The following is a 26199-nucleotide window of genomic DNA, read 5'->3' on the forward strand; positions in this document are numbered from 1 at the left end:
TGTTGAAAACGTAACGGAACAATCGCAGAGCTGTGTGAGTAGTTTATGTTGTTAATTCATTGGCACATGTTTTCTTTGAGTTTGTTTGTAAACAAAGTACATGTCTATTGTGCTTGGGATTTTTGATAATTTATGTGCGATATCATTTATTTATTTGACTTCTGAGGAATTCATTTACGAGCTGCCAATGAGTATAGGACACGTTGCATCGTAGTCAATATTCAAACCCATTTTGCAAGCTCTCCAGCGACGCCATAATAATCGATAAGACGAGCTTTCTCCTGCCAAGCTTATCCGACAAAAAAAGCTGCCTTTGCAGCTTTGGTGTATGTCAACATTTTCACGGTTGCCACGCGAAAAGCTAAAAATTCCTGCACAGTGTGCTTTTGTGTCTGATTCCTTAAACTCGTTCGCGTTGCTGTTGGTCGTTGCCTTGCGTGAAACCACAAAAGAAAAATAATAATAATACAATAATCCTTAAACGACTAAAAGCAAATGTAACTCCGCGCAAAACTGGTGCATAAAAGATTTGAAGAAGCCTGTGATTAGGGCAATTGGCTAGAGATTGATTGCGTTAGGAAGAACGCTTTCGCTTTTCTACGTACTGCGACTGAAATTTTTCACACGTGTATATGTGTGTGTTGTGCATATGCATGTGCTTGTGTGTGCGTGTGTGTAAGTGAATGTGTGCGCTTATTACATATGCCTGGGTAGGTCAATCGGTCAGCATTTACAGTTGTTTCAGCAGCCATTACGCTGAAAAATATGCTATGCATTTTTCCCAAGCGACTCATAAAATAAACGCGCATATTAGTTTTTTACAACACAGCCCAACGCGCACTTGACCCCAATGCGAATAAATGCTAGTCAGCGTCCCCTTCCCTCGTTGAACCGACTTGTGGTTAGCATTCTACCAACTTTAATCAGTGACGAATGCTACTCGGACCACAAAGGGGACCAAGGGGGCTTCCTCTATAAGGTTGGAGTGCGGGGAGGCAGGGGACAGGATGACAGCGGGAACTGCCATTCAGTGAAAGCAAAAAATGCTTTTTTGACACTTGGTTCAAACTTTTTCGGTCGCTGCAAAGTTAACTGTGCTTTCCTGCACAGAGAGAGAGCGAGAGAGAGCGCGCGTAATAGGTCGAAGAGAGAAGCTTGGTTACCAAGAGAGAGAGCGCCAAAGTTGATTGCCCATTTGACAGTTGGTCAACGCAAAATAATGTTGCGACAACAAAAGAAAATGTAAACATTGCGTATGTTTTTGTTTTGGTGCGCACGCACACGCACACACACACGTACACGTACATATACACGTGCACACTCATCGCGCAAGTATGTGTGTGCTAGGAGCTTAGATTTATATATAGAGCGCCAATCAGTGATAAGTTATCAGGCTCAACTAATGGATATTCTGTGTCAAGCAACCAGATGGAAATAAACGAAATTCAATAAATATAATAAACGTTGATAATAACGAAGTCCAAAAATTCGTTCATTCTCATTTAATACAGAACACATTCAGCTGAATAACCGCAGACTTCAACAAATGCCAAATTTTAAATAATTTACAAATAATAAAATAAATAAGAAAGAAAAATCAATTTACAACAACGTCCAAATAGCAACAACTGCACCACCGTCAAACATAACAAATTCTAATTTATTTGTGGCCAACAACAAAAAGCTTTTAGCAGGCTTCGTTAGTTGCAAAAGTGTGCATGCGAGCGTGAGTGTATGTGCGTGTGTGTGTGTATGTGTGGGAGTGTGTGTGAATGTAAAAGTGCCAGTGGTACTGGGACTCAACACACCTGTTGATGGCTCGTGTTGTCCGCACTTAATGGGACAGCGTTAGCACAAAGGCGCACTTAATGAACTTAACAGGAACAATCAATTTGCTCGCTGGAAGGAAACTTTAAATATGAATAAAGGTATTACGTGTTCCACAAAATATTAGAAACTAAAACCAGCTTTATCTTTATTGCCATAGAGCACGAAGCAGAAAAGGGAAAACAAACATTATAGAGCTCATTTTAAATGAGATAAACCAAATTGATTAGCTTTTGAGCATATAAATCAATAATCTTTATTTCTTATTAAGACAATCAATAATGATTTATAAACCATTTTTAACTTGATTTTATTAGGAAAATGTAAAAAACGTATTTTCCAAATTCTAATCAAATAATTTCTTAGACTTTTTCATTAATTGTATGCTTTAAATGAGTCAGAATTGAACACAGAAATCAATGAATCAATTTAGCTTATTATAATACTGCAATAAATAAATAATTTAATGGTTCACTTATCGTAAAAGCACATTAGATGTATCAATTAACTTCAAGCACTAACACAAATCATTAACCATTAAAACCAGGAGAACATAAGGAGCATGCATCATCAACGCAGCAAAAACAGCAATCGCCGACAGCCAATGACCAACACCAACACCAACAACAACAGCAACAGCAGCAACAACAACAGCAACAAAATAAGAAATACGATGCCTTGGATAGTTCTAGTACCAATAATAAATTAAATCATAAAAACAATATCAATAATAAGGACAAAGATAAGGAACGAGCTAGGGATAGGGATAGGGATAAAGAGACGAGCAAGGATTTGTCACCAAGTCCGACGAGCATTGTCATTGATGAATCATCATCATCCACATCATGCCTGCCCCAAAACAACACACAGCAAGAGCCAAGCAGCTCCCACAGCGGCAACGGAGCGAGAACAACAACTTCCTCAAGTCAGAGGCGTCGTCAGTTGCAATTTCAACGGCAGAAGGAGGCAAAACTTTATGACCACAGCGATGAGCCGACGTCATCGACAACCAGCGTAATGGGCGGCGGCGAGCTAGTCAATTGCATAGCCTACGACGATAATACGCTGATTATTGAACGCAAGCCATCGCCGACATCGCCATCGACATCGCGACGCTACTTAAAAGCGGAGACGCCAACGCGGGGCAGTCGCAAATATAATCGCAAGTCGGCCCCACCCAAAAGTGACCTAGAGGTGGTTATATTGAAGCCGGAACATCATCATCAGCATCGATCGCCGACGATAACGCTGCCGGTGCCGGCGACATCAATGATATCAGGAAGTGGCAGCTCGTCGGTATCACCAACGGTTGCCACAGGGCCAACGGTGCTACAACAAAGGTATATGCAGCTCCAACAGGAGCACGATAAGAAATTCATTTACAATGCAATGCAAGAGTTTGATTATTTGGAACATACGAATTCTAGAAATTCTAGAAACTCTAGGGCATAGTAAGTTAGCCAATGACCCCATTTAACCATTATAAATATCGTAAATCGTATATCGTAAATCGTAAATCGTATATCGTAATATGTGTTGTGCTAAATGTTTGTCTGTGATTGTCCCTCGCTCTTTGTCTCTCTTGTGCGAGTGCGAGTGTGTGTGTGTGTATGTGTGTGTGTGGGAGAGTAAGCATACGCATGGATGTTCGAGTAATACCTTAATTGTAAGAATGCCTGCTGCAGTTCCAAAGCATGTTAACACTAACCTCATGTCGATTTTCGAAAAGAAATTAATCTATACTTTGAAAGCTCAAGATCAATATATTTAAAATTAATATGGTGGCAAATTATGTTACTTAAAACGGAACATATTAAAAAAAAAAAACATTTAAACTATAAGTAATGGAAAAAAATGTAGGCAATTAAAGAACCCAAGTATTTGAAATATATTTGCTTAAATAAATATCAAACAATAAAATTTAAAAGTTAAATATTTTAGTAGTACAAATAAAACTGTTGTAGAGTATTAATGGGAGAGAAAATTAGGTTTTCTTGATTGATTTTTATTTAACCGATTACCTCAGCAATAATAGTCAATTATAGTACATAGTTCGACATAGTTATCTTTACATTACGAATTATTTGCAGTCCTAATTAAATGTAGGTATCCTGACAAAAAAAAAGAATAGACACTAACAACCTACCTAAAGATTATAAAGGAAATATCGAGTAATCAGAAATTCCAAGTAGCTTCATAGGTAAATGTATTAGAAATGAAAGGAACTCACAGAACCGTTGTAAAATGCATCCAAAAGCGTATAATAGTATAAGTAAAAGTTGAGTATTGAAAATTGAAAACTAAGGTTATGTTTGTCCTTTTAACACACACAGTTGCAGTCCGCTTGAAGGGATTGCCGCAAGCAGCGAGGATACCACAGCAGGCGCCTCCAGCTGCAGCAGGAAGAGAGCGAACAACACAGAACTTGCGTTGAGCACCGTCACCAGTCAAATTGTTAACAATACGACATACAAGCTCGACTTTAAGCAGCGCAGGCACAAAAAACAACAACAACAACAACAATAACAACGGCAGCCACACAGGCAACGGTGGCAGCAACAGCAACGGTGGCAACAACAGAGGCAGCAAACGTCAACGACGCAAATCCAGTTGCCACTCTTGTGGAGGATCTATTGGTGGCGGCAACGTCAGTCAGCGTCTGACACCAGAGGAGGCAGCATCACAATCAACAGCAGCAGCAGCAGCGACAGCAAATGCCACAGCAGCAGCAGCAGCGGCTGTGACGTGGCAGCAACAACCACAGAATAGTGTGACTAGTGCTGGCAGCACCAACAGCAGCTATAGCAGCGGGGCCAGAGACGAGGACAGCAGCTACAGTGCCATTGGCGGCGACAGCAGCAGCAGCAACAGTTGCAACTGCGACATCACCGGTGACAACAGTACGTTGCATGGTTTTGGCGTTGGCGACATCAGCAGCTTCATAGGGGACGACGATTGCGAGCCAGGCGACGACGACGACGACGATCCCGATAATCCGGCCGATCTCAGTTCGCAGACATTGCGCACAGCGGCAATTGTTGCAGCCGTTGCAGCAGCAGCCAAGGAACAGGCCGCATCATCGGCCGCTGGCAACACCGATTGCGAGAGCTTCAGTGAGCGACGCCAGGATGCGGATGATGAGATTAGAATTATTGCTGGGACAGCACTTAGTGGCAACGATTCGCTCGAAGATGTCGGTGATGTGGATGACAATGCGGATGTCATTGTAAGAAGAAATACGCGCAACAATCGTCCCTCCATTCGAAGGACATGTAGAATAACCGAAGAGGACGACGACGACGAAGACGAGGAATACGACGAAGAAGACGAGCCTGAGGGTACAACTATTGATATTGATGAGCAAGAGCAGCTGGCACAACAGCACGAGCACTATAGCGAACAGGACGATCACCATCACGACGAAGACGACGAGGAAGAGCACGAGGAAGACGACGACGAGGAAGCTGACGAGTATTACGAAGAGGAGGAGGACGACACTCAAGCATTTTCACCCTTCTACTCTAGCTCCGCGGAGCTAATTGATAATTTTGGCGGCGGCGCCGGCAAGTTCTTCAACATTATGGACTTTGAAAGAGGCGCCGCTGGAGGCGGCACCTACACTCCCAATGGCAACGGAGGTGCTGCCCTTGGCGGCGATATGTCCCACTCTCATAATCCGCAAACAGACCTCGGCGGAGGCACCAACATTATGGGTATGTTTTCAGTTTCCCAACTCAAACTCACTAACATTTGCCAGATAAACTAACTGACTCCCTCTACTCGCATGTCTCCCCTTGATCTGACTACTTGGCCATTGGCATTTACATCGACAGGCATTGATACCATGGGCATAGCAAACATTCCGGAAACCATGAACGGCACCACAATTGGACCCAGCGGCGCCGGTGGACAAAAACCAGGAGCTGCCGGTTCGAAGCGACCTCAACGACGAGGCAAACCGCAGCCAGATCGACCACAGCGAGCGTTGTTCTGTTTGGGGCTTAAGAACCCTCTACGAGCTCTTTGCATTCGCATTGTGGAATGGAAGTATCCTTTTTAAAATAACTCATGCTTCTTTCGGTGGTGAAAAAAATAATTTCAATTTGAATATTATTTTTTCTTTCACATTCCTACTATTAAGCAAACAAAATAGAAACACTTGGATATACATAGTTTACTACATAGTTTACTAAATAATTGAGAGTAGAAAGTAAAAGTAAAAGTAGCAGATCATATAGCGTACATATGTATATAATAATTGGTTTCGCTAGTTATACCGGGTAGAAGGAAATGTATGTAACAGGCAGAAATAGGCATAATTTGTTCGACAGCACTTGTTACACACAGATCAAGGCACACCCACCTTCGCCACGTACAGTATTAATGATTTATGAAAATTTCGATTGAAGTTATTAAAGAAATATTTTTGTATGTCAAAAATGTCTATTGCAACAGGTTCTTAGCTGCTTTGGCTGACAATCTGTTATCTGTTGTACTCTGTGGTGTATTTTGAAATTAGAACTATATCAATATACCAAATATATCATTCGGTAATTAATTTGATATATTTTTTAGAAAAGTACCTCACTATTTTCCTCATATCTAAAATGGGTAGTGGGTTTCTAACAGTAGAGCACTCTTACTTGTTTCCTTAAGTTTCTAATCCTATACATTGCAAACAAATATTAGTAAATTTTACGACACTTATTATATTAATGTTTCACAGTCCTTTAGCCAATTCCGTTCCATAAACTTTCTACAGAAATTCAGACATATATTATCTCAAAGTCATTTTGGTTATCCTTAATCGAATACAAAATCTTTCTCTAGACCATTTGAGTTCCTTATATTGTTAACAATCTTCGCCAATTGTATTGCCTTGGCCGTGTACACGCCTTATCCAGGCGCCGATTCGAATGCCACGAATCAAACCTTGGTAAGTTTAATGCGGTCTGTTTGAAGAGGCGTTGTCTTTATACTACAATCTAATTATATATTTATCTACAGCCTGATATTGAGATTTATTAATTGATATGCATTTTTTATTCCATCTGTCTTTTATGCATTCCACCCACCTCATCACATCACCTTTCACTCATCTGCACCCATCGAACGATTCATACATGCATTCAAAAACCAAATATCCCAATTAGGAATCAATTGAAATTATATTCCTAGTTATATTCACAGCGGAATGTGTTATGAAAATAATAGCATATGGTTTTGTGTTACATAATGGTGCATATCTAAGAAATGGATGGAATTTATTAGATTTTACAATTGTAGTTATAGGGTAAGCATATAAAATATGCCAGTTAAAAGCGCAAAGCGCCGAGGCCCCTCCAGGCCTAATTTTAACCATTTTCTATGTTACCTTATATCCAATTCAATCGATAACTGAGACACGTATGAAATTGTCTGCCAAACAAATCATTTTACAGAGCGATAAGTACCGGACTATCCCAATTCGTGAGTGAGGGCTTCGATGTGAAGGCACTCCGTGCCTTTCGAGTACTGCGTCCACTGCGACTTGTATCGGGGTGTACCAAGTAAGTGCTTTCTGCACCTAAATCCAAAACGAAAAACTCCCACTAAACACAAAATTCACTTTGTCCTGTAGAGCAAGAAATCGAATAACTACGGAGTAAATTCGTAGATAAAATGCTGCACAGAAAACTGCACTTAGAACCAATAATGTTGTCCGTTTTTTTTTTTTTTAAATATTCCTAAAACGCTTTAAATTTCATTTAATTTTACAGATATATTTCCGAGACTTAAACAATTAAAGAGTGATTACATTTTCGCCAAAGTAATTAACATTTGAATTAATACGTGTGTTGTCCATAAGATATATAAGTCATTTATTAATGAAAATTTAATATGAAATACTTGCAATATTCGTGAAAATGTTCTAGAGGTCTGTGCAGCGTGACCAGCTTTCGTTGTGTGTTTTGTAGTGTAAACCGCACTTGATGTATTTGTACATGTAAACCCCCACTATATATTGGCTATTCATACGCTTTCCGCAGGTCTACAGGTTGTGCTTAATTCAATTTTAAAGGCCATGGTGCCACTGTTTCACATTGCACTTCTGGTCATATTCGTAATCATAATCTATGCCATAATTGGCCTAGAGTTATTCTCTGGTAAATTGCACAAGGCGTGTCGAGATGAGGTAACAGGTAAGCGTTTAATAACAATACAGTACAATATTTATACGTTGTACGAATGTCATTCAAAGTCTTGAATGCTACCAGATATGTCGCATTAAAATTCAACGTCCTGAAGCTCTATTAATAGTAGATTGGTGCACGTCATTATGGGCAGAACACACTCCAATCAGACAAACAGTCAATTAGTGTTTAATCAAAACTCCAAAAGAAAACGCTCTACACAGATTCTACACATCCATTCACCACAAAGATATGCCAAATGCACCCAAAAACTGAAAATGAAAATTAAACTAAACTTCACACAAATACAAAAAAAATACTGTCCAATCTCGACGGAGCATTATAACTTATCTGCTAGTTAATAGAGCTGTTGAAATTTAAACTCCTGGGACAAACGGGCGGCATATTCCGCAAATAAATTCAACAAAACCAAATCGCCTCACAAACCACACCATAAACATCACCAGATCATCCACATTATCATCTCATCCCATTACTAATGCATGAAAAAAAGATATCAACAAAAACAAAAAACAAAGACAAAACAAAAAAGAAACAATCCCAAACGAATAACTCGGAATCTAGGTGAATACGAAGATACTAAAAGGCCCTGTGGAGTGGGCTATGAGTGCCCAGCTGGTATGAAGTGCTACGGCAATTGGATTGGACCCAACTTTGGCATTACCAACTTTGACAATTTTGGACTTGCCATGTTGACGGTGTTTCAGTGCATCACACTAGAGGGTTGGACAGATGTCTTGTATTATGTAAGTGATTTGAGTTCTTTTTTGATACATACTTAAACGATACTCGCAGATACAAGATGCCATGGGCAGTACATGGCAATGGATGTACTTCATTTCAATGGTCATCTTGGGCGCATTTTTCGTCATGAACCTGATTCTTGGTGTGTTGTCTGGAGAGTTCTCCAAAGAGCGTAACAAGGCCAAAAACCGTGGCGATTTTCAAAAGCTGCGCGAGAAGCAACAGATAGAGGAGGATTTACGTGGCTACCTCGATTGGATAACACAGGCCGAAGACATTGAGCCCGATGCTCCCGGTGGACTTATGCCCGACGGCAAGGGCAAACAGCCAAATGAAATGGATTCTACCGAAAATATGGGCGAAGAGATGCCCGATATGCAAGTTACCGAATCGCGTTGGCGCAAAATGAAGAAGGACTTTGATCGTGTCAATCGTCGAATGCGTCGAGCCTGTCGCAGAGCTGTCAAGTCACAGGCATTCTATTGGCTCATCATTGTGCTGGTGTTTCTCAACACTGGCGTTCTGGCAACAGAACACTATGGGCAAGTCGATTGGCTAGATGATTTTCAGGGTAAGTGATCACATTGTAATGTCGATGAGTGCACCTATGCAAATCAAAATGTCAAACATTTCATATTATTGGACAATTGCAGTTCGACCAAAGCCTTTCAAATGATTATAAGATTTTTGAGGTATCTGATGATTAAATTTATTGCCTCAATAAATCGAATATTTATAGTTTTGTGTGCTAAAGATGCGTTCCCATCTACCGATATTGTTGAAATTCAATTACTTACCAACTTTTAAAAGCATACTAATTTGATTTTTCCGTACTTACAGAATATACAAATATGGTGTTCATTGGACTCTTCACATGCGAAATGTTGCTGAAAATGTACAGTTTAGGTTTCCAGGGATACTTTGTGTCACTATTCAATCGCTTCGATTGCTTTGTTGTCATCGGCAGCATTTCCGAGACTCTATTGACCAGAACCGGAGTAATGCCCCCATTGGGTGTCTCCGTGTTACGTTGTGTGCGTCTTCTGCGAGTCTTCAAGGTGACCAAGTAAGTTGAGTGTTATCGAAAAACTTTCGATAAGCAGCAGTTAGCGATAGTTATATCGATTAACGGCATTTAGCTATATTTAGCTATTCTCGGATAGTGTATCGATTAACAGCGCTTTTTTCTTTCAGGTATTGGCGCTCGCTGTCGAATCTAGTTGCTTCCTTATTGAATTCAATACAATCAATTGCTTCACTTCTTTTACTGCTCTTCCTGTTTATTGTGATATTTGCATTGCTGGGTATGCAAGTTTTTGGTGGTAAATTTAATTATAATGATGAGGAGAAAGTTCGCATGAACTTCGATTGCTTCTGGCAGAGCATGCTCACAGTATTCCAGGTAAGTAGAATAACTCAAAGCTGGACACCTTATTGTTAATACTACTTTGTCCGCTTGCTCTTAGATAATGACGGGCGAGGATTGGAATGCAGTCATGTATGTTGGCATTAATGCCTATGGCGGTGTCTCCTCCTACGGTGCCTTGGCCTGCGTATATTTTATCATATTGTTCATATGCGGTAATTATATTCTGCTGAATGTGTTCTTGGCCATTGCTGTCGACAATTTGGCCGATGCTGACTCACTCTCGGAGGTCGAGAAGGATGAGGAACCGGCAAGTTACAATGTTACGTTTTTGTATCTCAATTGATCATTAATTACTGGGCTTGATTTCAATAGCATGACGAGGGCGCCTTAAGAAAATCACACAGTCCCACGCCAACCATAGACGGTATGGACGATGAGCATTTGAGCATTGATATGGATATGGAACATCATGACATGGACGATGATAAGTTGTGTGATTGTTGTATGAGACTTGAGTAGAATTTACAGCTGAGATCTTTTAATTTTTGTAGGGATCATGAAACCTTATCCGATGAAGAGGGTCGAGAAATGTGCGAGGAGGAAGAAGAAGGTTTGTTACATATGTATACTAACACTTATCTATAACTAAGCTATATATAAATCTTAGTTAAAATATTTCAAAAACTATATAGAATTTAAGAATAATATCTAAGTTAAGCACACAAAAAACAGCTTCAAATCTTACTAAATCATAGTTGACAAAAAATGATGAATGATTTTCATGCTACTGACGCTTTCATTTGCTGCCTTGGAAAACAAAAAACAAAAATCGCGCACAACTCTCAATTTTGTATTAATCGAAAGACTCCCATTCTGAAGTATCAGCACGTGTTACTGCACGACCCCGACGTTTATCCGAAGTCAGCATGAAGAAGACTAAAAAACCCATACCACGCGGCAGTGCATTTTTCATTTTCAGTTACACAAACAGGTAAATCAAGAAACCACATTCAGACCAATATACTTCAACAAAATACAAAAATATACAACACAATACACATTTGTAATTTATTTTCAAATTTGTTTAAACAGATTTTGTTGAACGTTTCTTTGCACTCTCGTTTTACGGTTATTTTGCATGCTTGCATTTTACAAATAAACTATTAAAAGCCTTAAAGTAAAACCATACGATTTACTTGATTTTTTTCTCACAGTGAGCTGTATTTATTGCACTTTTTAATGTACATAAATAATATACATTTTTTAAAGAACTGATTTGGATTCTCAGTTAATGAACAACAATTTTACTTAATCCAACTGATAATCATTTGTAATTTAAATTAATGATCACCATATTTTTAGTATGCATTTAGCATTCAGTTATGATACTTCGGTTAATGTAGACAACACTAGAACTTTATTTTACATAGTCCCTGGTTCAATAGATTTAGTTCGCACACAAACATCAATTGGTTTTTCATTTTAATTTCAAGAAGAAATTTATTAGTTAGTAGCTAAGAATGGATCTTCTTTTTAAGTCGTTTTAGTTTTATAATAGTGTAAGAAAGATTTTTAAACATGTTCTTATTTAAGTACTATCGGAGAAATTATTACATACTTAAATTTCCCTAAAAAATGAAAAGCTCCTTGAAATTTCTTCGATAGTACGGTAGAATTACAACCTTAGTATAAGCTCTTTATTTTGTAATATATTAGCCTTACATATATTTACATTTCTTTGTGTATAAGTTAAGAAGCTGCCTTATATATCTTGGAATATATATGTATGTGTTTATTATTTTTTCCTCATTGGCCAATTATAAATATGAAAAATTTATTGCATATAGTGGATGAAGAAGGCATGATAACAGCACGCCCACGTCGTATGTCTGAGGTTAATACGGCTACGAAAATTCTACCAATACCACCGGGCACATCATTCTTTCTTTTCTCCCAAACGAACAGGTTTTTATGTTTTAGTTTTAATTCTAGAAAATAAATCAAAGAGTTTTCATTTGATAACCAGTTATCCTTTTCCTTGTCTATGTGTGCGTGTTTTTGTGTGCGTACTATGACTACATATGTGATGTGTCCTAATTATTTGTATTTGTATTCGTATTATTATGATAAAAATGTATTTGTCTTTTGCATATAACCCTTTACTCGTACCTGTGTCTAGATGATTAGACTTACACTTGATTTTCTTGCCTAGCCATACCTGAAATCTCTTGTATCACCAGATCCATAGAGTTTGTTTCTGTCCCTAGTTGTAGAAGAAATCTCGTATACAAATGATAAGCCAACTCTAGCACTTAGTATTTGCTTTCGTTTAACACACTCTTATCAGATTAACAATTGTGTTTTGCATGTTTTGTTTTGATTCTGTTTCTCCAAAAATTTCTTTGATATTTCCAATTCAATTATATTTAATTAACAACATCCAATATTCATTCACAGATTTCGCGTGTTTTGCCATTGGCTCTGTAATCACAGTAACTTTGGCAACATAATCCTGTGCTGTATTATGTTTTCATCCGCCATGTTGGCTGCGGAAAATCCACTAAAGGCTAACGACGATTTGAATAAAGTAAGTAGCTCCTGTACCATTTAAAGCCAAAAAACCATCTGATAATCTTGTAAGTTGCTAAACAGGCCTGGCTATAATACGAGTATTAGATGTGTGTTTTTATTTTGGTTTCTATCGATTGTTTCTAATTAATTTCTTTTCATATACTTTTCATGTTATCGTCATTGGATTCAATTTGCAGGTTCTCAATAAATTTGATTACTTTTTTCACGGCAGTTTTCACAATAGAACTGATTCTGAAATTGATTTCATATGGTTTCGTATTACACGACGGAGCCTTTTGCAGATCCGCATTTAATCTATTAGATTTACTTGTGGTTTGCGTCTCATTGATATCTCTAGTATCCAGGTAAACACTAACAAAGCTACTCTAACCCAGTAGTTGAACAATAATTTTAACGTCGATTTCAACTGCAGTTCGAATGCGATTTCAGTCGTGAAAATTCTTCGTGTTCTTCGAGTTTTAAGGCCTCTAAGAGCCATTAATAGAGCCAAGGGTTTAAAGGTAAGCTACACGCACAAATTTCATAACTTTTGTTCAATTATTTTTGTTTCTTGGTTCTTTTAAATTGATTTTATTCACCTGCTTTTATTAAACGAAAATTGTTTTGAATTTCTTTGACATTTGTTTTTTAAGTTTAGACTATGCTCATATTAATTAAACAAAATACACCAAATAATATGATTTTTGTTATCTGCGAGCTAATAATGAAATATTGACTTTTTGCAATAACCCGAAATGAAGTGATGGTTTGGGTTCATAACCAAGAGAACCCATAATGAATTCTTAAAATAAAACCTTGAAATGCTGGGTGTAGGGTGCTTCAAGAACTTTAAACTGCAATGAAATAAAACTATACGAATATTTCTTTCAACAATATAAATACATTTATATATACTTTATATATACTGTTTGATTTTGAGTTACACATTTAACACCTAACGAAAATGGGCGTGGAATAAATGCAATGGGCGTGGCTTAGGCATAGTCAAACTATGTGCCGTTCATGTTGATACTAAACCAAAACGCAAATAATTCCTAGAGCTATTTACATATATACATATAGAGTATATCTTATATATCTACCGTACTATAACTAAATATAAATATATCGTCATATCACACATACAGCATGTTGTTCAATGTGTCATAGTCGCTGTAAAGACTATCGGAAATATTGTGCTCGTCACATGCCTCCTGCAATTCATGTTTGCAGTTATAGGAGTCCAATTGTTTAAGGTATGATTTTCTTCTTAAGTGCTTAATCTACTCTTTCCATAAGTAACACTCCAACTACCGAATATAAGATTGTATAAAATTCGAGCCTACTCTTACCATATGTATTTTATCTAAGACTTAGACTACATAATTGTTGAACATTTATCATGATCAAGCGAAAAATATATATATAATTATTTAGGGTACAAGTTAGTACATATTGAAAACTAACCAATTTACCGAAAATACTTCTAAGTATCAGTTTATTGTTTAAAAGTAACAAATGTATATTTAAAGCTTCTTTAAGATATTTAGTTGTAAATTATTTAAGTCGTTTCTATTTTATTTTAATTGCAACCATTAATTATATTAACCTTCTGTTGTCGTTCCAAATTGTTAAATGTTTGAATTGCTATCCTTGAAATTTAATCTAATCTTCTATTGTAATTATTTTTGAAATTTAATCGAAACACTCGTTTATTTTACTAATAACTGAAAATATGATGAAATGTACAAACGAATTTATTGTAAATAATACTACCTTATGTAATGCCTAGTATTGCTTATTAATGCTCAGCATAACTAAGACTGCATTCTCTATACCATTCCTTAAAGCGGGAATCCATTCTACAAGGGCAGTTTAGTTTTTAAAACATCTTCTACATTTAAGCAGTGATCAATTGATGGGCATTATATGGGACTCGAATCAATTCTACCAAAATCAGTAGAGCATACTTTTTGATTCAACTTTTTAATAAAATATTTTAAGAGTGTGCTCTGCACATTTCAGTGGAACTGATTCGAAAAGGGAAGAGCATAATTAATTTTTTTTTTTTGTCTGTGCACTTTACCAGGGAATTGATATGCTGCTAATCAAATAGAGACCTAACCATACTCACAAAAATCTTGTTCCATGTAAACTTGTCGAATCAATTCTTATATTCCACACCCATTTTCTGCGTTGTATACGTCAATCCCAAAGCATCAAAAAGTGAAATAATGAATGATTCAAGTGAATCTCAGCACACTTCACAAGCACACACACACACACACTCCCACACACACACACACACACACTCCCACACACACACACACACGCCCATAGAGCAACAACTTGTTATTTTAATAGTTTCAGCGTCCTACCTTGCACCCTAGCATCAAGGCAATCCAATCAACAAACCGAAGAGTAACGAATATATAATCCACGAATTGTTTACAATTCTAGCAAAATGATCGTCGGTAGAAAAACTTCTTGTATGTAGTAGTAACAAAACCTTGTCATAGAACATTCATACTAATTCATTTATTATTAACAAGTTTTCTCCTTTTTTTTTAGTAACTCATTATTTATTTTTGATTTTTTATTACTTTCAAATCAAAATACCGATTTTTTAGCCCACTGTCCGTCAATTTCAATGTCATTAACCTTTTACTTAATGTATATTGAAATGAAGAACACATTCATCCATACATATTTATTTTTAGCATATGAAGAACAAATGAAATTCGTAATGAATCCCTTACAAATGAATTTTCCTCTTTTTTCTCTCTTTTATCGTTTCGGTTTTCCAATTATGCCAAACACAACAAAACTTGCAATATATACCATTTGCTTTGGCAATATGTATAAACTTTTGATTTCTATAAAACAATTCCAAAAATGTGGCCAAAATAACAAAAATTCCTCTGATTGATGCTGCATAAACACAAACATACACACATCCATTAATATTTAAAAAAAAAAAAACGAAAATGAAAACCAAAAAAATTTCACACGCCTGTCAATTATTTTCGTACACTGAACAAAATAACTACAGTACGTGGTGAAGTGCGTTGTAGTCGCAATTAAAACCATTGGTAATATCATGTTGGTTACATATTTATTGCAATTCATGTTTGCCGTTATTGGAGTGCAACTCTTTAAGGTAATTTCATTTCAATTATTTACAACAAATAAAATTTCAAAAAAAAAAATTAAAATAATTAATTGAAACAAATACTTGGTGGAGGGTAACCAGAATCGGCTTTATGTGTGCGCTTTCTACTTTTAAAAGAATTCAATAACTTGCTGCTTAATATTATATGTGCTTTGGAATATTGATGTACACTTGGCCCAAAAGTTTATGTGATTGAAAACAAATATTGATTGGTTATTGGTGGGGAGGGGAGTGTTTAAAATTTGTATGTGTACTCTTGGGACTTGGGCAGACTCGAACACTTAAGATTAGGGCATTCACTTGAATGGACAATCAATGTACTGATTTATACTCGATTCTTTTGATTTTTCTCAGCTTAACAGAAAGACTATGATATTGGTAAACTTGATATAAATACAACAACTTCATCAACTACTTATATAATAAATCATTATATCGTTGCAACACACACTTTCCAATCAGCCAGCTATTAGCTTCTACGCCTTGCTAGCTATTATTAGCTTTCCAACAAACCTAACCCGATATTGTTCAAGTTTTTCCAACTTACATATACTTACTCTGTATACTAATCTGCCATTTAAAGTATATGGATATAATTCCAAATAAAAAGCTGCTCTCTAACCTCTTGTAATATACTCGTATATTTGTAAGTAATCGTATCTAACCAATCCTGAAATGTTTGTTTCGTATTGTTTTGGTACCGTCTGTAAATATATTGTGATGTCCCACACATATCCAATAAAAACCTGTGTCCGTTTCAGAGCAAGAAATGTGTGTAAATTTGATTGCATTTGAGACACCCTGTATATGTATGTATATATACTTATATATGGACTAGCTTAGTCTATTGTAACGCTGCATAATACATCTAGTTAGGCTTTAGTTGATAGTACAACAGTTGTATTAGCAAAGTGCCCTCAACTCAGCTGGTTTGAGTTTGCCAAGTTAAGCGCACTTTTCGTAAGCAAACTTTATCAATTTGCATTACAAGAGTTAATAACATTTTTCTAAATCCCTTCTGTTGCTGTTACAACGCAATGGTCATACATTGCACATTATGTAGGGTAAATTTTTCTCCTGCACCGATGGTTCTAAAATGTCTAAAAGCGAATGCTAGTAAGTATTTACTTTCAATCCTTTTTATAAGCGCATCTTAATCTAATTGATGTCACCTTTTCAGTGGTACCTATCTTGTCTATGAGGATGGTGATATAAACAAGCCGCGCCTGAAGGAACGTGAATGGGATAATAACGGTTTCCATTTCGATGATGTGGCCAAAGGCATGTTAACCCTCTTCACCGTTTCCACCTTTGAGGGCTGGCCGAAGTGAGTATAAGGAATTCTTTCAATGCATTTTTTCAGAGTGAATAATAACACGATTGTTTTTTTAATTGGCAGCCTGCTATACGTCTCTATTGATTCGAATAAGGAAAATGGGGGTCCAATACACAATTTCCGTCCTATAGTTGCTGCCTACTATATAATCTATATTATTATTATTGCCTTCTTTATGGTCAACATCTTTGTCGGTTTCGTTATTGTCACTTTCCAAAACGAGGGTGAACAGGAGTACAAGAATTGTGATCTCGATAAGAATCAGCGCAATTGCATTGAATTCGCATTAAAGGCGAAGCCAGTGCGACGTTATATACCCAAACATGGTATACAGTATAAAGTCTGGTGGTTTGTCACATCCTCATCGTTTGAATATACCATATTCATATTGATCATGATAAATACGGTCACACTGGCGATGAAATTCTACCAACAACCGTTATGGTATACAGAGCTTCTAGATGCACTCAATATGCTATTCACAGCTGTATTTGCACTCGAGTTTGTCTTCAAACTGGCAGCCTTTCGATTCAAGGTGAGCCGAAGAGGACTTAATGTTCTTTATAAAAATGTACTAATATTTTTTTTTTTTTTTTTGCTTATGTTCAAGAACTATTTCGGCGATGCGTGGAACGTTTTTGATTTCATTATCGTGCTGGGCAGCTTTATTGATATCGTTTATTCGGAAATTAAGGTTTGTGCCAATCTTTTTTTTTGCAATGTCTATTAAATAAATGACTCCAATTGCCCCACAGAGCAAGGACACATCTGGTCAGTCCGCTTGTGATATAGTCGAAGGCTGTAAGCAAAAAAGTCAAAGCGGTAAGTGTGTTAACTTAATCTTAAATTGAAGCATTTGTTACTGGGAATTATTGTATTGTTGCAGGCCGGTTCAAACTTGATTTCCATCAACTTCTTTCGACTGTTTCGTGTCATGCGTCTCGTCAAGCTGCTCAGCAAGGGCGAAGGTATACGAACCCTTCTTTGGACTTTCATTAAATCGTTTCAGGCTTTGCCTTATGTCGCATTGCTCATCGTCTTGCTCTTCTTCATTTATGCCGTGGTCGGCATGCAAGTGCGTATCTCAAAGATATACCATTTGTTTCTTTAATATAACAATATACTTCTCTAGGTTTTTGGCAAGATAGCGCTGGACAGCGAGACTGCTATAACGCGGAACAACAACTTCCAGACGTTCCAGCAGGCCGTCCTGGTGCTCTTCCGTTCAGCCACAGGCGAGGCCTGGCAGGAAATTATGATGTCGTGCTCAGCACAGCCTGATGTGCGCTGTGACATGGAATCCGATACGCCCGGCGAGCAATGCGGCTCATCGATTGCCTATCCCTACTTCATATCGTTTTATGTGCTGTGCTCCTTCCTGGTATATTGCCTCTATACACTTTTTTATCGCTTTCATTAATTATTAATATTGCTATCAGATTATCAATCTGTTTGTGGCCGTCATTATGGATAACTTTGATTACCTCACACGTGATTGGTCCATTCTGGGCCCACATCATTTGGATGAGTTTATCCGCCTTTGGAGCGAGTACGATCCGGATGCCAAGGGACGCATCAAACACTTGGACGTCGTCACTCTGTTACGTAAGATATCACCGCCTCTTGGCTTTGGCAAACTATGTCCACATCGCATGGCCTGCAAGCGTCTGGTCAGCATGAATATGCCCCTCAACTCCGATGGAACTGTGCTCTTTAATGCCACGCTCTTTGCCGTGGTTCGGACATCGTTGAGCATCAAGACCGAGGGCAACATCGATGATGCCAATGCCGAACTACGTGCCACAATTAAGCAAATCTGGAAACGAACCAATCCTAAGCTATTGGATCAAGTGGTTCCGCCACCTGGCAACGATGATGAGGTTACAGTGGGCAAGTTCTATGCCACGTATCTAATTCAGGACTATTTCCGACGTTTCAAGAAGCGCAAGGAGCAGGAGGGCAAAGAGGGTCACCCCGATAGCAATACGGTCACCCTGCAAGCCGGTCTGCGCACCCTACACGAGGTGTCGCCAGCTTTAAAGCGTGCCATCTCCGGCAATCTGGATGAATTGGCTGAGGAGCCCGAACCCATGCATCGCGTAAGTTAAAAAATCTCATTTTTATTTATTTTGTGTAATATGATATTATCAATTTCGGTAGTATTAACTTGGGATTTGGGATATTATTACCATTAATTTTGCAAATGTGCAGAAGAACAACCCGATATCATGTTTCATTTATTTATGGCAACTTAATTTTGCAACAAGGCAGAAGAACAACACGAGATCGTGGTGCACTTATTTATGTAGATCTAAATTTTAAACACCTGTTATCCATCGGGTAGAAGTGTATTACAACTTTGTGAAAACAGGAATTGTATGTAATAGGTAAAAGTTCACATTTCCGACTGCATAAAATGTATATATTTTTAACCAGCCGAGACGATAATGCCTATTCGGTCTAGTCCGTCTGTCCATAGGAACATTTATTGAGACCTAATAGGCTTTAAGTGAAATAGCAATACCAATACCAAAATAAATATACCGCAAAAATAATTAAAATATACCAAAGACTATATTTGGCATATCTCTATCAATATACCAAATTAGTCTTCAGTATATTTTGTGTATTTTGCGGTATATTTTAATAATAATAATAATACTAACTACACTTAAAAAATACCATGATGTACTAAACATACTATTTAGTCAGCCTAAGCAGCTAAGAATATTGCAGTGGAATCTTAATTTATTTGGATTTTATTTTTATTTTATAATTTTGGAACTACTTCAATAGTATGTTATCTTCTACAAGTATATTTGCTCTTATTGAAAATATATTTATTAACTTCCATTTCACAGCGCCATCACACACTCTTCGGCAGCGTGTGGTCCTCCATTCGCCGACATGGCAATGGCACCTTCCGACGCAGTGCCAAGGCTTCCCATAGCAATGGAGCACTGACCATTGGCGGCTCCTCGCTGGCAGCTGCTGGAGTTGGAGGTAGCAGCTTGGTGCTGGGCAGCGTAGATCCCGCGGGCACTGATTATCTGTATGACAGCCTCAATCGCAGTGTGGCCGATGGTGTCAATCACATAGCACGCAACCTAATGCAAGCACGGATGGCGGCCAGCGGCAAGCTGCAGGATGAGCTGCATGCTAGCAGCGGGGGCGAGCTGCGAACCTTTGGCGAGAGCATCTCGATGCGGCCCCTGGCGAAGAATGGCAGCGGTGCATCAACAGTTGCGGGCACGTTACCACCGGAAGCCAATGCGATATCTTATGAGTGAGTATTGGGAGACAAGTTAGTGGTGAGTGGGAACTCGGCTGCGTGGGGGGAGATGGAAGACCAAAGAATGAAAGAAGAAGTTGTGGTCATACTCTTAGCCGCATACACGATGCTATCAATTCTTAAGTTTTATTTTACATTCATATGTACTTCCTGTTACTATGGCTTGCTGTTTAGTGAGTTTTCTTTATACTTTATTCACATTTATGGCCACGTTTGAATGGCATTTTTTGATTTTCACTTAGTGCGCCTTTAACGTTTGTAATGGACAAAAGGAGCCCCGGGCCACAATAAACAATTTAGTTGTCTAGCAATTTAGTTGAATATATATCAAATATCCGAATAAGAACATACATACAAATACTATATAAAATATATATTAAATCAACCAATCAAATTAATTATATGCCCATAACATAAATATCTATATTGACTAGATATATAGATTATTTGTGATAAATTAGCGCGTTTTAAATACCAACATTCACCGAGAACTGAAAACCGAAAAACGATTTTACTCAATCCCCGAACATTAATTTCAGCAACCGCAATCGTGGTATTTTATTGCATCCATATAACAATGGTAAGCGCAAAATGCTGCAATTGCAACAACTACAGCAACAACAGCAATAAGCAATTGCACTAAACAAGTTCTTTAAACGTTAATCATTTTCAAATTTATTATTTACCCAATTTAACACCAAAGAGATACGGAAACAAATTCAAACAAAAACAAAACCAAAACATTTGTTTGTTCGTTCGTTGTGGCATTTTTTTTAATACGTTTGAATTAATTTTCTCACACAAAACTATTGATTTCATACCAAACCTCTAATTGCTATTATTTTGTGCATAACATTTATAATTAACATTATTATCCATGTACATTTTTAGTAAACGCCACTTAACAGATTCTGAGTTGTGAGTTCTGAATTTTGCCTGCGGCATGCCCAAAAAACGTTAAAGAATATAATATGAACAAGTATAAAAACCACAAAATAAAAAAAATAATACTAAAAAAGTTCTAATAAGTGCAATTGTGCAGCAATAAATATAACAACTAATAAGATTGCTACATTTGTATTGTATTTAATTTTTTGGCTGTTTGTTTTATGCGGCGCCACAGAAAGACAACACTCAAGACACTCATCCGAACGGCGTTCCATTCGGACTTATAGCACACATACACACATGTACATTAGTTAAATGCGCAGTTCATAATATTAATTTAAATTATCGTATTTTACTAGTTTTAGCATACAAGTAACCGTAGTGTTTAGTAGTTTAGTTGGGCTATTATTGAAACGCTTTTGCTGCCTATAGAGCATAGATATATTTAGTCTTATAAATTTCCATTTCTACACACAAATATATTTGGTCAACAACCGTTACACAAAACAACATTTGAATACAACATTGACAAAGTATTATGCTGTGACTTTGAATTCTCTTAAATAATATAATATATGTATGTATATTTGATGTTTTAACAATTCTGTGATGGGTCTAAAAAAGAAGAAAGTTAAGAGTTATATGATAATATCATACAATAATAAGTTTATTATTTGTATTAAGTTTTCATGATTTATGAAATATTTTTCTAAGCTTAGAATATAAATACTAATAACGATAAATAGGCTAAGAGTGAAATCGATTTTTTGTCGAAGATAGTAAGTATTTAAGAAGAATATATGTAAGTTGTGATGTAAGCGACAATAAGATGCGATAAGACATTAATTATTTTCCTAGTATTAAGTATTACCCATCAGCGATTAACTCTGTGTAGATAAACGTTCCTCTAATAATGGCAGCGCATCAATTAAGTATTACATTGGGTTATTTGAGCAGCTTATTATAACTAATTAGCAACCTGCTTATGGCTCCTTTTGTTGATTACAAACTAACAAACTGAGATTGATGCAATGTTGACAAGTTGTTATATCATAACTGCTAATTAATTGACTGTAAAGATAATTATTATTTAGGGTAAAAATCTATTTAAAACAAAATTCCATGCAAAAATTATGTTGTTAAAGTAATTTGTTTTTGTATAACTCTTTTTTATAAAAATCTTTATTATAGCTTAAGTGATTCGAGTTTAAAAACAACCGAGTGCTGAGTTTCGAACCCTGAAATACTTGCTGGATGAGTCTCAGAGAGTTCGAACCATTTTTATAAACACTTAGCTCTTTTTCTGACCTCGTGTGCAGAAAGTATTTTTTTACATTTTTTGTTTTGAAATTCCTGAGTTGATTAATTCCTTTGACTGCATTTTCCCTACCATCACCCTGAGTACGTTATTTAATAATTAGCAATGCGAAAGAGTTCAATGTAACCTCGTGGAGTAAAAACATAACACCTACAAGAACAACAACAACAACAACCAACAACAACAACTGAACAACAACAAGAACTACCGTTGTAACACGCATCAATGAACGAATCAAATCAAATCGAATCGAATTGAAACGAAACGAATGAAAAAAGGTTACCATAATCAAAGTATTATTTACAAAATATTTATTGAAAACGATATCGGTGTCTATATAAATACCTACATTCATATACTTATAACAGTACAGTGTTGTTGTGCCCACATACATACATACTATATACTCATAAAGCTGGCCTCGCCGATTGAGCCCGTCCCCCATCAAAGTGTGCCTTGCGTCCATCTTATACCTAATATACTAATCTAATATATAATAATTGTGATACCCATGTCCAAGATAATCGTATAAATGTACATACATTTTATATAATATTTTGATATGCCGAATTCTGAAAAGAAAATGTTCGTTAACTGTTGTTTCAATGTTGTCTTGTCGTCGCTTCCTATTTTATGTGTCGGGATGGACTCGAAATGTGATCCAAAGTATCAAATATAAAAGATGAATACACAGACACAAACTTACTACTTATGCAAACTGTGAATACCCAACACGCACATCCACACACACCCATACACACAACCAAACATATTGCTTGGCTATTGATTAGAACTAAGAAACGCTTTAGATGCGCCGCCTGTTTCGTTCATGTAACGCCTTCGCCTTTGCCCTAGAAATTGCCTAAATAATACCATAGTAGTAGAGATCCTTGTTAAGAATACATATAAATATATATATATAGCGTATGTTGCTTGGTTCAGTTTTTACGTAACTATCAATTTTCGTTTTGTACAGAACATGCTTACTATATCATTTAATTTAGATAAAGCTGTACAATTTAACATATTAATAGCCTGAATTATTGAATGCCAAACTAACAGTCAAATGTAATTCATATTACAGAACATTTATTTTAATGCTTGATGATCATTTGAAGCAGCAAAATATAGTAAAATAAATTCCATCAGCTAAAATATTTGATAGTTTTTGAATTTCATATAAATTTTGACTATAAATATTGTAGAAAATAGTAACCCGATTGTGCACAATTAGCGAATGGAATTACCATATTCAATTCAGTATTTAAGAAAGATTAAACAATCAGTCGAATGTGCTTAACATTTTGGTACCTGTTACCCATTTTCAATAAAACCATATAAACCACATATACCAAATTAATAGATCAAAAAATACTAAAATATATTATATATATTACTCTGGTACCACAAAATTTCTTTTTTAAATAAATGAGGTCAATAAATAAGGTGTTCATAATATTAAAAAATACTGTTAAGAGTAACTTTTCAGTTATACTTATTAAAATTTGTCCGCTTGTTTAAAAATATTTCCAAAATAGATTTTTAAGTAACAAATACTAACATTAGTAAGAAATGCTGCATAGATATTATCTGGATAGTTTGCATATGATCATCAAGCTGTGTACAAAATGTATTCATATTTAATCTCACTCAGACTTTCTAGTTACCAGTGATAATTAACATGTTCAATGTATATTTAATTCTACATTTTATGCAATTATCTAGTCTACGCACCCAATGGTGCTATTCCTAGCCACGAGCGCATGATCCAATCGACACCAGCTAGTCCTTACGATCAGCGTCGTTTACCAACTTCATTTGAAATGAATGGCCTAGCCGAATCATTGATTGGAGGGGTATGTTCAATATTATTAAATCTATCATACATATTATATTCATAAATAAGATGTTGTCTTCATTTAGGTACTCGCCGCTGAGGGCTTGGGAAAATATTGTGATTCCGAATTCGTGGGCACGGCTGCTCGAGAGATGCAGGAGGCGTTAGACATGACGCCTGAGGAGATGAATTTGGCTGCACATCAGATACTCTCGAACGAGCATTCGATGAGTCTGATTGGCAGCAGCAATGGCAGCATCTTCGGTGGTCCTGGTGGTGCGATTGGTGGTGGCATGAGCGGTGGCAGCAGCAGCATTGCTGGTGCATTCGGTGGCAGCGCCAGTGGACCATCATCGTTCTCTCCGTTGCATCAAGGTTCGGGCACTCTACAATCACCACCGATACCAGATAATCGTCTTAGACGAGTTGCCACTATAACGACCACTAATAATAATAAGTCTCAATTTAGCCAAATCAATACTAATAATAATTTAAATAGTAGAACTAATGCAGCATCGCCTACAACTAGCCAAACAACAAATTCACCCACTCTGCTGCAACAGCAACAACAACTACAACTACAACAACAACAACAATCGCCTCAGCGTAACTTAGGCAGTGGTCAGGGTTATCCGGCCGCCTCATAGCATACATACTGTAGTCCATACATGCGAAATGTCTTCTTGATGGAATTTTAAATGTACGTTTATGACAATTTTTGTATAATTTTTAGCAAAGAAAAAAGAACATTAGGAATATTTACTCAAGGTCAAATATTGCGTAACTTGAAAAAAAAACAAAACAAAAACAAACAAATTGTAAAACTTGTAAAAAGCATTGTATGTACTTATAAAATTAATGGTTTGCCTTTTTGATAACGTCTATGATGGTTTATCGTCCTTTATGAACCAAGAAAAAAAAAAAAACAAAAATACACACAAGAAAACAAAAGCACACGCAAATTATTATATATGAAGAAATATATATTTTTTAAATGAATGACATAATTGAAAAAGGAAATTAACCTAATTGATTAGTTATAATATTATTAATAACAATGACAAATTTCATCTGATGTGTACGTACCGTACTACTATTTCAATTTAGACGCATTTTATTTTTTAAGTATTTAACAACTGCGTAAATAAAGCATACAAATATGGAATTGGTTAATATGTAATAAAAAATAAACTTATTAACTTCATAGTGAATGAATGAAATTGAACCCTGAAATTGCGAAATGAATTGTTATGATTGATTTTATAAAATAAATGAGCAAATTTAAAATATCAGATACTTGGTTTCATTATTTGTTGGTTGATAATGGGGGAGTTTCAACTCTGAAATTCAGGTATGTAAGGCTTACAACTGTTGCTATACACAGTTTAATCCTTCAAATAAATGAGTGGCATGGATTACTTTTTCAATGTAGCTTTTTTGTATGAATAAACATTTGAATAACCTTTTCCAGTGAATATATCGACGGGCAACTGACATTTTAAAGGTACCAGTAAAAGAGCATTGCCATTATTTATCAAAATATTTAACTATAATATAAACGCCATAAAACATGAAAAAGTTCTCTTGCACTTTAAACATCTGTCGCTATTTAAACAAGTAAGAAAGCTTCAGTCCATTGTGCTCCACTGTG

At 36.5% G+C, this 26199-nt stretch overlaps 1 protein-coding gene across 1 annotated transcript; it reads left to right on the top strand.

The window, feature by feature from the left end:
- Positions 1–414: 414 nt before the first annotated feature.
- Positions 415–25829, top strand: LOC132784466 (voltage-dependent calcium channel type D subunit alpha-1). Its single transcript, XM_060790103.1, is given in 37 exon segments — positions 415–516; positions 1512–1928; positions 2375–3167; positions 4161–4329; positions 4331–5540; positions 5661–5874; positions 6658–6763; positions 6981–7120; positions 7269–7367; positions 7755–7762; positions 7857–8009; positions 8586–8767; positions 8817–9336; positions 9606–9831; positions 9960–10167; positions 10232–10441; positions 10507–10622; positions 10686–10744; positions 11982–12099; positions 12592–12721; positions 12903–12923; positions 12925–13070; positions 13139–13226; positions 13854–13961; positions 15758–15865; positions 16941–16993; positions 17058–17204; positions 17277–17748; positions 17824–17907; positions 17969–18043; positions 18100–18288; positions 18346–18594; positions 18653–19312; positions 20075–20499; positions 21045–21085; positions 24437–24567; positions 24635–25829. Coding segments are annotated over 36 exon segments (8229 nt in total). The 5' UTR covers positions 415–516; positions 1512–1918; the 3' UTR covers positions 25196–25829.
- The last annotated feature ends 370 nt before the right edge of the window (positions 25830–26199 follow it).

Source organism: Drosophila nasuta, chromosome 2L (assembly GCF_023558535.2).
Source record: "Drosophila nasuta strain 15112-1781.00 chromosome 2L, ASM2355853v1, whole genome shotgun sequence".
In the NCBI taxonomy this organism is placed as follows: Eukaryota; Metazoa; Arthropoda; class Insecta; order Diptera; family Drosophilidae; genus Drosophila; species Drosophila nasuta.